This window comes from Stylophora pistillata, chromosome 1, assembly GCF_964205215.1.
Source record: "Stylophora pistillata chromosome 1, jaStyPist1.2, whole genome shotgun sequence".
Taxonomy (NCBI): Eukaryota; Metazoa; Cnidaria; class Anthozoa; order Scleractinia; family Pocilloporidae; genus Stylophora; species Stylophora pistillata.
In genome coordinates this window covers 55,588,490-55,602,870 of record NC_142519.1, presented here as the reverse complement: position 1 = coordinate 55,602,870, position 14,381 = coordinate 55,588,490, and the positions used below count along the sequence as shown (strand labels likewise).

The 14,381-nt window shown below is 38.7% G+C and overlaps 2 protein-coding genes across 7 annotated transcripts in view; one reads left to right on the top strand and one right to left on the bottom strand.

Annotated features, from left to right (window-relative positions):
• LOC111345851 (uncharacterized) overlaps positions 1-5,119 on the top strand; it is a 36,716-nt gene extending 31,597 nt beyond the window's left edge. For 4 of the 6 annotated variants that reach the window (XM_088733794.1, XM_088733790.1, XM_088733802.1 and 1 more), the window contains 2 exons: positions 2,924-2,983; positions 4,005-5,119. In XM_088733794.1, the coding sequence (XP_088589920.1) occupies positions 2,924-2,983; positions 4,005-4,297 (353 nt within the window). In that variant the 3' untranslated portion in view covers positions 4,298-5,119. Of the gene's footprint in view, positions 1-990; positions 2,000-2,923; positions 2,984-3,991 lie in introns of those variants that run through there. The other 2 variants (XM_088733812.1, XM_088733807.1) reach the window with 2 other exon arrangements.
• A 3,036-nt stretch (positions 5,120-8,155) lies between these two features.
• On the bottom strand, positions 8,156-10,783 carry LOC111346981 (putative RNA-directed DNA polymerase from transposon BS). The gene has a single exon (XM_088750372.1). The coding sequence runs from the start codon at positions 10,781-10,783 to the stop codon at positions 8,156-8,158; it is 2,628 nt and encodes an 875-aa protein (XP_088606498.1).
• Between the last annotated feature and the right edge of the window lie 3,598 nt (positions 10,784-14,381).

The following is a 14,381-nucleotide window of genomic DNA, read 5'->3' as shown; positions in this document are numbered from 1 at the left end:
ATATGGCAATCTGCGGTCTTTCCTTACACTTAGGTAGCACGGAAAGTCGTAAAAATCTTGAACAAAAGCTCATCTTTCCAACCGGCAGTCTAAATCCCACAGGGATCAACGAACGCTTTTCATTCCACTAATTTATTCTTGTTTTTCTCGTTGCCATGTTCCCACCAATAACGTAGCTCCATTTTCTGCCTTTAAAAGCACACACAACCCACAATTCCTCTATTCGCTCCGACGAAGGGCTAACGCTCGAAACGTCAGCTTTTGTAATCGTTACGGTGGCCAATTTACCACTTCAACTTTGTTGATATATCCAAATTATTTCGTTACTCCCACCGACGCAGCCCCAAACAGTTTGTTTCGAAACTATCAGCCTTTATCTATCTATCTATCGATCTATCCATCTATCTTTTTATCTATTTATCTATGTAGTGATCCATCCATCTATTTATCCATCTATTTATTTATCCATCCATCTTTTTATCTGGTTATCTACTTATCTATTTATCTATCTATTTAGCCTTTTTTTCTAAGTATTTATCTACTTATGTATCTTTCAATTTATCTGTGTATCTATTTATCTATGTATCATTCTATTCATCAATCTATCTATTTATATACTTTTCTATTTATATATCTAATATTCTAACATCTGGCTTTCTATTTATTTATCTATATATATCCTTTTATTTATCTTTTTATCTATCTTTTTTTCTATCCATCTAACATTGTATCTATTTATATATCATCTATTTATCTATCAATCTACTGATCAATTTATTTATCTATCTATCTATCTGTACATCTATCTATTAAATCATTTCTGTTTCTGTGTATCTATTTATCTATCTATCCATCTGCAAAGTAATAACTTCAAGCGAAGCAATCTGATTTTATGGTGTGCATGTATCATTCAAAGGCTGCAGCATCTCTGAAGGATTTGGAATTCCAATTATTGCTATGCATAAGAAGTTTTCCTTTATGGGTTTGTAGGTCTGACACGAGACTCAAGACTGCTGTGGAAACTTGATCCTGTTCAGAAAAGTCTTAAAAATTTTGTTTTAACTATTACGATTTTCCAATTGCCTATGTCATTTAACTGGATTTTGACTGTTAATGTTGCCAAATCATACAGATACCTTACTACTTGATAGTTGCTGGCATAACCTCACTTGAAATAGGATTCTGTGGTTGAGATAATTTGTAAGTTCTTTTTTAGCAGGTAGAATATCTAAATCAGCTTGATCCTTCAACGATCCTGGGATAGTTCTGACATTGATTATATTGGTGTATTAGTCAGCAACATTTCCGTGATTATTCACACACACCGTGTGATTATCAATCTTTATAGTTCACCACTAAATTTTCTTCGGTTCTTATTGGTTTAAATCGATCACGTGACGCGATAGTTTTCATCCATGGAGAGACGCTATCAGCCCATAGTGCCCGTCCGTGGAAATACCTGCATTGATAGTACTCATCCGTGAAAAGTTTTGAATAGTTTGACGGCCGCGAAGTTAGGCAGATCGAAAAAACAGTGACTTCTCAATTCTGACAGGTATAACGTATTATTTAGCCAATGTACTGTTGCGAATTATTGACATTTGTGACAAGGTGTAGGCGCGGAAGAAAATTTAGTGGTGAACAATAAAAACAATGGAGTGTCTATGTCTCGGAACTATCGGTCTGATAGTTGCCCCTTGGAAATTTGATGTTCTTAAAACTAGCATATTTGCTTTAAGAACATCAAATTTCCGCGGGGCAACTATCAGCCGATAGTTCCTCGACAGAAACACTCTATTGTTTAATTAGAGTTTTTTTTTTTACCATAATCTTGTCAAATAAGAATACATCGTAGTAGTGTTGTATTTCAAGAGATGATTATATACTACCAACACACACTTTTATACATTTTTTGTGGTAGTTTCCATGAAGCCGTTCGCGTACATAACGTGCGCCCGATAATATTGTAACCGTTGCAGGAATAAATGAGTTAAAATCATCTTTTTGCGCCATATTATCTCACTTTTTGGTATATGCTAAAACAGCTATTCATCTCTGTGTTACAGGCTAGCGGTGAATATTTACCAAGCCGCTTTGCGTCTTGGTGAATATCCCCCACTAGCAACCTCCATTTCGTTTAGTGGTTTTGGTCGTTTTGAAATAACCGAGACAGTTTGTCTTTCTCTATTGGAAACATCTGTCTTGTACCAATAACTGAGAGAAAACCCTGAGGTAGAGCTTTATTGAACTCCTTGGCATAGTAACAGTTTTTTGACACCACATTCATTCTTCCCGGGTTGCCTTTATAATGCAACTTCTACGTTTTTCTGTACAAGTCAGAGATGTATGAGTTCATGAAACAAGGATATGTTAGTCTAAAGAGTCGGTTCCAAAATAGCCTATTTTGTATATTCTTTTTAAGTTTTCCCACAGTATTTTTACTCTAAAACATGATCCTAGTAATTTTTAATAATAATAATATATTGATTTCTATAACGTATTTCCATGGAATGCTCTAATGCGCTTTACAACACTGTGCGGGGTACTTTTCCAGACTGCCGGCAGCAGTTTACAATTAATGAGGAAGAAATTTTACAGATGCCCCCTCCCCCCATTCCCAGTAACCAGGCCAGACCACATCACACTAATCTCGTGATGTGGGTTCTTTAACGTCCCCTGCCGAAATTAACTAATTGATAGATGCAGGAGACTGGACTACTCACGCCTTCCCCTTCCTTTCCCTTCCCTTATGTTTATTGTGACTCTCAGGTGAAGACCAGGAGCATGCCAACTTTTATGCAAGCCAGCAGCCGTCTACAATTGGCTCTCGCAGACCACAGTGTAACACTAATTTGTTCTTTTTCACACAGTGTTTTGACTTTGGAACGTAATCTTAGCAATTTTCTCCTTGTTTAACTCTCAGGTGATGACCAGGACCTTGTAACCCAGCAGCCATCTACAAGTGGATCTGGCAGACCACAGTGTAAGACTAATGATCAGTCAGTGTTGATGATTATCACCATTCATAAAATGTTCATTCCTACGTGCGCTCTCATCGGTTGATTGGTGTGTTTAACGAGAGTTTGTAAACACCGTTCTGCAATTATTCTAAGTGCAATTATTAAGGCAATGGAGAAAAATTCGCCTATTCTGGTTTGAGCCCTAGGAAAAAGAACTAATCTAAGGAAGAAATTCAGCGCTTTGCATGTAGCCTGCAGGAGAAGCGTAAATTTCTGCGTTTTGCAGGCGTTTAATTAAGCGTTAGGTGAGCACATATGCAAGCTCTTTACGGACATTAACTCAAAAGGCAATTCATTTCTCTCTCAGTATTTCTACGCCTGTAAACTCGAAAAAGTTGAGGTCCGGCCTTTTTTAGAGTTGTTTTTACACCCCAAGTCACTCCGATCTGCTTTCCGGCGAAGTGAGCACGTATTCCCCTCAGCCTCGACTTGGCACTAGGCGCTTATAACTAGTCACCAGACTTTTTCGCACGAACAATTCTAAACTATCGTCTAGTGTGTGTCTTTAGGAAATCTATACCAGTTAATGAGCAAAGATATTTTCCTTCATTTGTCATGTGAAATATATCTTATAAAAACAATCCAAGACTGGCCCCATGTTTGCATAGCTTGGTCAAATCCTCTCAACCATCTAGATGAGGCTGTGAAAACGCAAAAAAAGTCCTCTGTTGCTCTTCTTTTGACAGGCCGGTACCCTTACTTTCTTTGCTTTCCACTTAAATTTTTAAGTTTACCATTACTTCCTGAGACTTTGGATTGTTTGCAAAACGCCAGATTTATTATGATCGTTGAATTCTTATGCTGACTCAACCTATGACGTGAACTCAGTATAGTTAGGACTTTATGCTTTTGTATTGAATAAAATAGCGAATTGAGGAAGTATCGTAAATCGCTTTACTTTATTTTCTGTCTTAATCAACTAATTGTAGACTAATCGTTGTCCTTTATTTATGCTTCTCGTTCAAAACAAGTTTGTCTTTGTAGTCAAACAAGGAACACCTAGTGATGATGAACTGGAACATCTTGCCGTAAAGCTTGGTGGTGCTTGGAAAAAGCTTGGGCGCCGCTTGGGAATCAAAGATCCAAAGCTTGAAGAAATTTGCCAATCAAACGAGGCACTCTCTGAAAAGGGATATCAAATGCTCAGGCATTGGAAAGGAGTAAACGGTTCAGCCGCAACTTACCAGATTTTGGGTCAAGCTTTACAGACTAAGCTTGTGAATCTGCGAAATTTAGCAGAAGAATTTTGCTATGAGAAACAACAACTGGAAATGTGACCCTAGAGTGATGCATAGATTGCATATTTTTGTATGTAAAATCTATAATGGTAAACTAGATACTGCCATAACAAAGGAAGTATAATCTTGGTATTTTAAGGTAAGGCTATTGTTTCCTTTTTGTAGATTTTCATCTTATTTTTGATGATTGTTGAATTCTTATGCTGACTCAACCTATGACGTGAACTCAGTATAGATAGGACTTTATGCTTGAAACTCTCAGTTTGTTAGAGGAATTTTCCCACCTTGAAATCGCCGAAGAGTTAAGTAATTTTCTCCGGAAGTGATCAGCTAATTTTGTAAAATTTGCGCTTAGTTGTTTCTCTCATTATGCATCAATATAACTTCTAGACGCTCGTAGCTGTCAATTGATTTGATCTATAGAACCCAGAACTACAAAATTATTTATGTGAGGGCTGTTTTCGAATAAGTTCTACTATTTTGAGTGGCGAATTTTGTTCAACGCCCAGAGAGCTGGATGTATCATAGATTTTAGACGGTTTATACACCCACTAAAACGGAAATGGTTCTTAGCGACTCCTAAGGAGTGATATCATTTGTAACGATTGTATTTTTTAAAAGTGAACGTTGTATAAGGTTTCACTCTGAAAAAAGTTTATGAATAGTTAAATAGATCCATGTTTTTAAATATTAATTTGAGATAGTTAATCAATTGACAATAACATGTAACCACAGACTGTTTTTTAAGAAAACACCATCTTTTTATCATTATCACACAAAACATTTCTATCGTACTTGTAAGTTTGGATGTAATCTAATCTGTTCACAGTTCATTTTAAAATACAGCGGTTATACAGAACACACGTTGGAGAGTCCATTTATGTGTTTGTGGCTGTACGTGGAATCTGTCTTTCTCTTGAATCTGACATTTGAACTCTTGGTTCAGGCGACAATACGTTAACGGAATATTTTTCTCAGATACGTTTAGCGAGAAGTACAGTTTTCCTTAATGATTTTAAGAGAAGGGGCGTCGCAGGACTTTGTCAAGAGGTGTAACTTCGAAAGATTTCAAAACAAACCTGTAGACCTCTTTACAGCGATTACAATAACTGCCGCGAGCAGGGAAACTTCGCGTGGAGGTCTGGAAGACCTAATTTATAAGCCCAGTACCCTCGCAGTTTATCGTTCACTCCCCTGTTAAAAAAAAAAAAAAGAAAGAAAGAAAAAAAATACACTATCGGATTGACAGCAGGAAGAATATTTTGCTTTAGACATTATTGTAGAGAAATGAGTTTCATGATTTGGGATTATAGTGCCAGTTGCACACATGCAAACAGGAAAGGATAAACGGGTTCCTTTTTCGCCCAAGCCTGAATTTTCTTTGCTTGTTTTCAGCAATTGCTTTAATATTTTCATCCGCAGGTCAAATGAAATTTATTTCAATTAGAATTGAGAAATATTCAAGAGTAGTCCATGTTTTAAAAAACTAAAAACAGAGACTTTCAAAGACACGAAAAACAAAACCAAAAAAAACCTACTCTTACCTTTAGTTAAGACGCCGGAAATCACCTTTCTGAGCCTGAATATTTGAATTTTCCGAAGGGCATGCTGCACTGACCCCCTAATTAAGACGTTCTCCTTTCGGTAAACATTTTTTGTGAACGCCCTCACCAAATACTGTACTATACCCCCCAATACACACACATTGTCTGTAGTTTTCCCAGATTTTATTTAGTGTAACTCATGAAAATGATTGTAAGGGTGCCGGTGTAACGTTTTAAATCTCAGTTTTAACCAGGTACCACTTTGGAGAGTGTTCATTCATATCCAGGGGCATATGTTCCAAAAATTTATCGCTTTTGTTGTTTTGTTTTGTTTTGTTTTGTTTCTCTTCAAATAAATGGCGCTGGGTCTTATGGGATCGATGTGGTAAAAATAATACCCCATTGTTCTCCTACCGGGATTTATCATCGCGTACTTTTTGCTTTTGGGCAAGGTAGGTAGATAACAACAATATCCAAACATATCCACGATAAGCATGCCATTTATTTGCCGTCTCTACTGAAGAGTTCAGAAAAATCGGATATGACACCAAACTGAATTTAACTCTCACGAAAGAAACTTCCAATGTGGCTATGATTGAAATGAGGTAAGTAAATTGTCTTAAGTTGACAGCTGACATGTAATGGTCTGTAAGTCAGGTGATCAGCAACCCTCCCTGCATACCCCAACAGGCAATCATCTTTGCAGGCAGTCACATAAACATCTTTTTACATACTTGCTTAACCCTTTATTGTAATTACACCCTGAAATCAGTGTGCATATTATCCATACTGTTCCCTAAGGTAGTGACAAGGAGATTTTGTTTAACAATCAAGAGCTTCTTTAGTTGGTTATCATTTCCTTTATTCTCCTGACCTTAATGTGTGATTTAGGGGTGATATTGTAAGGAGAAATTATATGCTACCTAAAATAAAAAAGGGTCAGAGGGTTAATATTCTGTTATGTTTCTGACAGTGTGAAGATCTTATCTGAATTAATATCTTTACTCTGCAGTTCAAAGTATTATTGATTTCTCTAGATAAGCTAAGCATCCTTACGAGGAAATTTTGGAAAGTTATGAGTGTTTATAGAGTTTACTAGGCACTAATCTCTTACAAAATACACATTGCTCAGAATCAAAATAGAGGATCATTCACTTCATGTGGATTTTTTTTGTTTAAAAATGCTACATTCTTATGCAAGGTTCAGTATATTTTACGAGTTCGTTTTATAGAGTATTTTATTTTGTTCACTGGATTGTTGTTTATCCATCATCACAATGCTTTAAACTCCAGGGTTAGCAAAAAGGTAAAACCTCATATTTAATAAGTACCAGCCATATTTTGAGGGAACAAAATGGTTTTCTTCATACAGAGTAGTCTGTACTGTTCTTGTCGCGATTTGAGGCCGTTTTGCTGTGTTTCAGCTTAACGTCCTAGCACTACCAAATAAAAGCCTCTTTTATTTGGTAGTGCTAGTACAATCCTGTAAAAAGCAAGGTGGAGGGCTTGAGCCCAGGACCACCAGATTACAAGCCCAGCATCTTAACCACTTGGCCACCCTGCCTCCTCTGGCATGGCAGAACAAAAGCCCTTGGCTCCCCCCCCCAAAAAAAAAATTATTGGTAATAAATGATTTTTAAATTTTCATCGAGTTACAATAAAACATCAATCAATTCAAGCTTCAATATCCACCGCCCCTTCCCAGGCCAATCTCACAATCTCACTATTTACCTTAAAACACCTCCCATTCTAAAGATATATCACTTGTATTCCACTAAAACGACTTGATGCTTCCAGCTAGTTCAAGTACCCCACCCCCGGCAGCAGGCAAGGTTCATATTTCCCAACCCTCAGGCACAAGCAATGGTTGAATGCCTGTGGGTTACTGGGGGGGGGGGGATGTTGAAGTTTTGAATTGATTGGTGCAGAAGTAACAAGTAAGCTAGTAATCTTTAGCACTTAGCTGATATTAATTCTTAATTTGTGTTTGTATTTAAGAGGAGCCAGTAAGTGATGATGACCTACAAAGTTGGCAAAGTTAATAATAATAATAATAATAGTACAGTATTTATATAGCGCTATTTCTATCACTATCCAATAGCGCTGTACAATAATTTTATAAATCGGACCGATAAGATTAAAAAAAACCATAAAAATCTCTAAAACATGAGTAAAAGAAACTAGCTAATAAGGTAGTCTGTAATAATGAGAGTAAAAACTTGAAACTTATATTGAAATTAACTAATTTCCTAGCCAATTAACTAGCTCACCAACTAATCAACTAATTTACTAGCTAACTATCTAGCGGCCTAACTTACTACTTATATAATTAAATAGCTCAGTAAGGAGTAGTCTAATTATAAAATTTGTTAAAAAGGTATGTCTTTATACAGGTCTTAAAATGTGATAGCGAGCCGCTCACTCTTATGTTTTTTGGAAGAGAGTTCCATAGAGTCGGTGCTACAAAAGAGAAACACCTATGACCATAACTTGCTAGCTTAACAGATGGTACTTTAAGTAAATTTTTAGAGGAGGACCTCAGATTTCTGGTCGTTACATAAGGCTTCAACAGTTCAGTGATGTAACTAGGGGCCTGGCCGTTGAGCGCTTTGTAGGTCAGAAGTAGTATCTTGTAATCTATGCGCTGGCTAACTGGGAGCCAGTGCAGCTGCTTTAAGATAGGTTTGATATGGTCGTACTTTCTTGTATGAGTGACGACACGAGCTGCGGCATTCTGGACATTTTGTAAGCGATCTATCAGGAATTTGGGCAGTCTGTATAGTAGCGAGTTGGTGTTATCTAGCTTAGATGTAATGAATGCATGAACTAGCTTTTCAGTATCTGCTAGAGATAGGCAGTCCCTTATCTTGCTAATGTTTCTAAGGTGGAAGAAGCAGGCTTTGCAGGTACTGGTGACATGCTTATCTAATGACATGTGCTCATCGAAGGTAACTCCAATGTTTCTTGCAGAGGGAGATGGCTCGATCCGCTCACCAGACACCTCAACATACTCTACTAATGGGGGTGGACGGTGTCGTGCCCTCAAGATCAATAGCTCCGTCTTTTCTCTGTTTAGTTTCAGTTTGTTGCACACCATCCATGAGTCTATCTCAGAAACACATGCCTCTATTTTTGCTATAGAACTGGGTTGTTCGGCTGGGTTGGGCTTGAAAGGGAGATAGAGCTGGGTGTCGTCGGCGTAGAGATGGTAGTTTAGTCCGTGCCGTCTGATGATGTCCCCAATGGGTGAAGTGTATAATAAGTATAAAATCGGACCAAGTACTGATCCCTGGGGAACACCGTACCGAAGTTCTTTCGTCTTTGACTTGTTTCCATCAATTATTACAAACTGTTTTCGGTCTTGGAGATAGGATCGAAACCATTTTAGCACATTTCCTTTTACTCCATAGCGTTTTTCCATTCGTTCTAGTAGTAGATCGTGGTCGACTGTATCAAACGCCGCAGACATGTCCAACAATAGCATGGCAACACATTTTTGATTGTCTATTTCTAAGAGAACGTCATTTTGCACCCTCAAGAGGGCAGTCTCCGTGCTGTGAAAACGCTTATACGCAGACTGAAAAGATTCCTCTAGATCATTATCACGTAGGTGATCGCTCAATTGACAAAAAACTGCCTTTTCAATTATCTTTGTTGTGACCTTCAGATTTGAGATAGGTCTAAAATTTGAATAATCCTCAGAGTCCAGGTTGTCCTTCTTCAACTTCGGTTTGATCGCTGCTTCTTTTAGTGCAGTAGGCATTGATGCTGATTGGAGCGACATGTTAACGATGTTAGTTAAGACAGGTAGAAGGGCTGATTTACATTCCTTTAGAATAGATGCTGGTATAGGATCAAGATCGCAGGATTTTTTACCGATATTGTCTACAAAACGCTCAATCTCTCTCTCCGACATCACTCTGAACTCTTTGAATTCGGCATGACAAGGCTTCTTGTTTGCTTCCCAGGACTGGGTACTGGTATTTGCTTCATTGGATAGCTTTGTTCTTATTGTTGCTATCTTCTTGTCAAAAAAGTCGGCAAATTTGTTCGTAAGCTCAATCGTTGAGGATGCGGTCGGATAGCGTCTCTCTACTTTGCGGTTTAATAGCTTGTCAACGGCGTCGAAAAGCACTTTTGGATCTGATGCATTTTCTGAGATAATAGATGAGTAGTATGAAGCCTTTGCGTCTTTAAGCATTTTATTCACAGCCCGACACTGGTCGACATATATCTGTCTGTCAATGCACAGTCTTGATGATCGCCAGCGGCGCTCCATCTTCCGGCGTTTTCTCTTAGCATTACTAATACCCTCGTGGTACCATGGTGCTGATGGGCGGAGGGTTATCAGGCGTCGTTTTAAAGGGGCATGCATTTCAAGTATTTCCGTCAGTGTGTTTTCGTATTTTTCAATGAGACCTGTAAGATCAGGGGTGCTAGTTGATAGAAGGTCGGACTGCTTTAGGTCATCATTAAAACTGCCCATATTTACCGAGCGCAGTTTTCGATAACTAATTTCCTTTTGTTCTAGAGGTGGTTTCTTTAGACGAAGTTTGCAGTGTACAGCATAGTGATCGGACAGCATGGGATCCCGTATTTCAGTGCTATTAACTAGTTCGTCCTCGGCTCTAGTTATGATCAGGTCTAAGGTGTGGCCCTTTTTATGGGTGGGTCCATTTACATGCTGGACTAGGCCGAACGATTCTAAGATGTTGTTAAATTTGACAGTATCCAAATTGCTGATATTATCCACGTGGTAGTTGAAGTCACCCACTATAAGTAGGTTACCAGGGAACACAACTAACTGTTCTGTGAGAATGCAGAATTCTTCGAAGAAGAGAGCACTATTTAGTTGATTTGCCTTAGATGGAGGTGGTCTATAGATGGTAACAATTCTTGTAGACCCAGTGGAGCATATCGTTTCGATGTCCAGGTATTCGAAAGACTTGAAATTTCTTTGGGTTTGTTTCGTAACCTTCATTCACGCGTTTCTTTATTAGGAGACCAACTCCTCCCCCTCGTGAGTTTTTCCGAGGAACGTGATAAAACTGGTATCCAGTGGGGCAGACTTTGGTGATGGAAAAATTATAGTTTTCATTATTACTCAGCCATGTCTCAGTCATTGCGAAAATGTCCACGTTATTGTCAACTGCGTAATCTTTGATCGCAAGTTCCTTCTTATTGATCGATCTGGTATTCAACAAACAGAAGTCGATGGGTACGAATCTATTCTGCAGTTTTTGCTTTGAGCATCTTATGCTGATAAGATTGTGGCAATTCACTCCTCTGGGACAGCAATTTTTGGAGCCGAGGGCGACGTTGTGTAACACAGTGGTTGGCTGTAATGCATGGCTGCGCTTGGCTTGCGATGAAACAATGACCGGTATTGTTCTGTTCATAGAGGGTCCGGGATTTAGTTTAAATGTAAGATCGCCAGTTAGTTCCATGTTGAAAGCGGCGAGGCTGTTGGAATAATAAAAGAATGGTCTTTTGTGTCTTTTTATCCTGCGCCGCTTTGATAAATTCCTGTGCAGAAGCGAACCAGTGATTGTACAGCAATTCATCCAGCCATGTGAGATGATCATTGTGAACAAGACATCTTTGTTAGAGTAATTAGATGTATTGTGAAGCAAGATTCCGGCAGCTTTGTAGGTCGAACAGAAATGCGACGATGGATAGAAAAAATCCCTTCTAGGAGGCAGAATATTCAGTCTCGGGTCGCATTTTCGAGGCCAATTTGTAGATTCATAGCTTCTGTAATGTCTTCCGTTCAGAAATGGTTGGTTGGTCCAGTAGAGAGCGAAGTAGAGGAGAAAGAGTGCAGAACGATCACATACACGTCTTACCCTCATTGTATTGTAAAAAATATTTGGTATTAAGTGGTGGGATCGACTGGCACGTCGACTGAAAATTGAGGTAGGTGAAATCGAAGAAATTGACGAGCGATATAGGACTTTGCAGAATAGTATTGCTATAAATTAAATAATATCTCTTAGATATTCAAACCATAACCTGGCAGTTAGTTTTAGATGGTCACTAGGAAAGCAGAGATAACTTTGCCAATCACCAATAAATTCCAGATGGTTATCATTTGTAAGAATCTGGTGACTTTAACTTGATTAACATCTATTTATCAATTAATAGCCTTTTTGCACCATTGCACAACATTTTATGTTAAACAAAATGTGTTAAGCTGAATAATTTACACACACATTTGATTGGATCCATTGGTGACACACACAGATAAAGGAAATGTTGGAGCTTCGAATTGATCATAAGTCGGCTCAAGAGAGAAGTTCTTTAAAATAAATTTGGACAATTTTTAGCATTATTTTGATGGAGACAACTACTGTCTTCAAAAATAGATATAAAATTGCTTGTTTAGAGCAATTATTTTTGCAATAATGTGCTAAGCGTTTGTAACATACATGATTGGGAAATGAAACTTGTATAGTACTAGTTCATGTTTTGGTAATTAAGCTTGTTTTTGTTTTTGTATTAATCGCGAATGTTGACATTTTCATTTTGCCATTTTTTAGTTTTTCTTTTTAGCATAGATAACTTGACTATTTACTTAGCAGCTCTCATGTCTGAAATGTAATAAGATATAAACCCTGAGTATGAAATATACGTAGTGTATTCATTTTGTTCAAGATCTGAATTTTGAAATCTTTCAGTGGAATCTTTAGCATTGTATTTTGCAGATCACCGTTGGCCTTAAACGAACCATTTAGCATTTAGTCTTTATGAAATGGCTGTAAAACTGTGGAGTGATCGCTCACTCCAAGACTCTTCACGACATATAAAGAGGGTCCACAATAGGGGTTCTCAAATCCCGCTTTCCCGCCTTTTTTTCTTCACAATCCCGCCCTTTTTTACGCTCGGATCCTGATCCCGCCCTATTTTTTTACGAGATTTTTGACCTGTTTTGCTTGATCATTGAAATAGGTGTTATGACTTACCTTCTATCAATTGTCAGTTTTGATGTTCCAGGTTCTCAACGTCACAATTAGCGACCATAACTTTATTTTCTGTTTTGCTTCATTATTTTTTGGTCCTCGCATCGGTACATGTTTACCTCGATACTTCAAGTCCAGTATTTTTGAAATTAGATAGACTGACGTTATCTGTCTGTCTTACGAAGATTGGACTGCTTTGCTGCTAGTTTCCATCAAGCGATGAAGCCAATTCTGTCAATTGTTTACAATGAGTTTAGGACATGGAAATTGTATATAAACACACTGGTCTCTTTTAAGAAAACATAAACCTGCTATTAATTCTAACAGCACGACGAACAACAACAAAAACAACAACAATTTAACATTTATATAGCGCAAACTCCTATATAGATAATCAGTCGCGCTTTTACAATCAGTTAAGGTGAGATCGGACGTCAGAATTCATCAGGCGCAATATGCAGCCACTTCAGTCCATGTATTGATCTCACCTTCCCTCCCCAATTCACCCTAGATTAGACACTACACAAAGATAGACCACATCACCGGGCACTACGTGCCCTACTCTTTTCGAAGAGTGTGTGGGTTCTTTAACGTCCCACAATTTTTATCACATATAAGGGCTTGTGAGACGGGACCTCCATTTATCGTCCCTATCCGAGAAGACTAGAAAGTCTAACCATTTGCAGATATTATTACAAAGGCAGCACTTTCTTCTCAGTTATTTAAAGACCCTGAGTGTTTGTCCGGCCGGAGTTGAACTCTCGACCTCCCGCACAACAGTCCAGCGCTATACCAATTGAGCTAACCGGGAGGCGGTTGCCGGGAGGCTGTCACGACGAAATGCGGACACCCTTCCTAGCAGGAAGTTTGCTTCACCACCCAAAGTGGCGACCCTTTCAGATCCTTCTCCTACTTGGTCTTCGGTTTCTTCTTCTTCCGCATTGCTATTTGTATCACATTCGTCAGCCGAAAGGCCGACATCTCATGTTAGGTCAACGCTTTCCCCTAGCACAATGTCTTCTTTCTCGTACAAGAAATCAGGGAGCGTTCCAGCCCTAACCATGGTCGTTTCTTGTTGGACGGTTTATTGACGAACTGCAGCCCCAAAGGTATCTGCCCATTCCCTCGTAAGCTGGGCGTCTTGGGCAATTCTTACCCCTGGTGAAAGTTGTGTTGCTAATGAAATTTCAATGAGTGCCGCTGCGCGATCTGGAACGGGATACCACGACTTTAGGTTGGTATAATAAAATGCCGCCCAGTTTGTTGTCTTCTTTACACTTTCCTTGACAGCGTTTCCGAAATTCCTGGCATATTCAAGGGCAGTCCATAAAGGTGATTTCTGATGGACCACAGAGTGACAATTCTCTGCATCTAATGTCATGCAACTCAGGAGGTTGGTCCAAGTATAACCCATTGGCGGACGTGTATCTGAAGGCTCCACGAATTCCGCCGAATTTGTTGCCACTGAACCTTCTTCATCTCCCTTAAACCAATATCTACATTGGGACGACAAACAAAGTCTATTCAAGTGGAAAGGGAGCCTAACACAACTTCAGGAATTTTGTTCGAAAGTCCTAAATTTGGAAGTTTCTGCAACCGCGAGTCCCTCTGAAAGGTCTA

Bases quoted from the DNA above. Each gene is read 5' to 3' on its own strand.
- LOC111346981 (XM_088750372.1), bottom strand. From the start codon at position 10,783: ATGAAGGTTACGAAACAAACCCAAAGAAATTTCAAGTCTTTCGAATAC.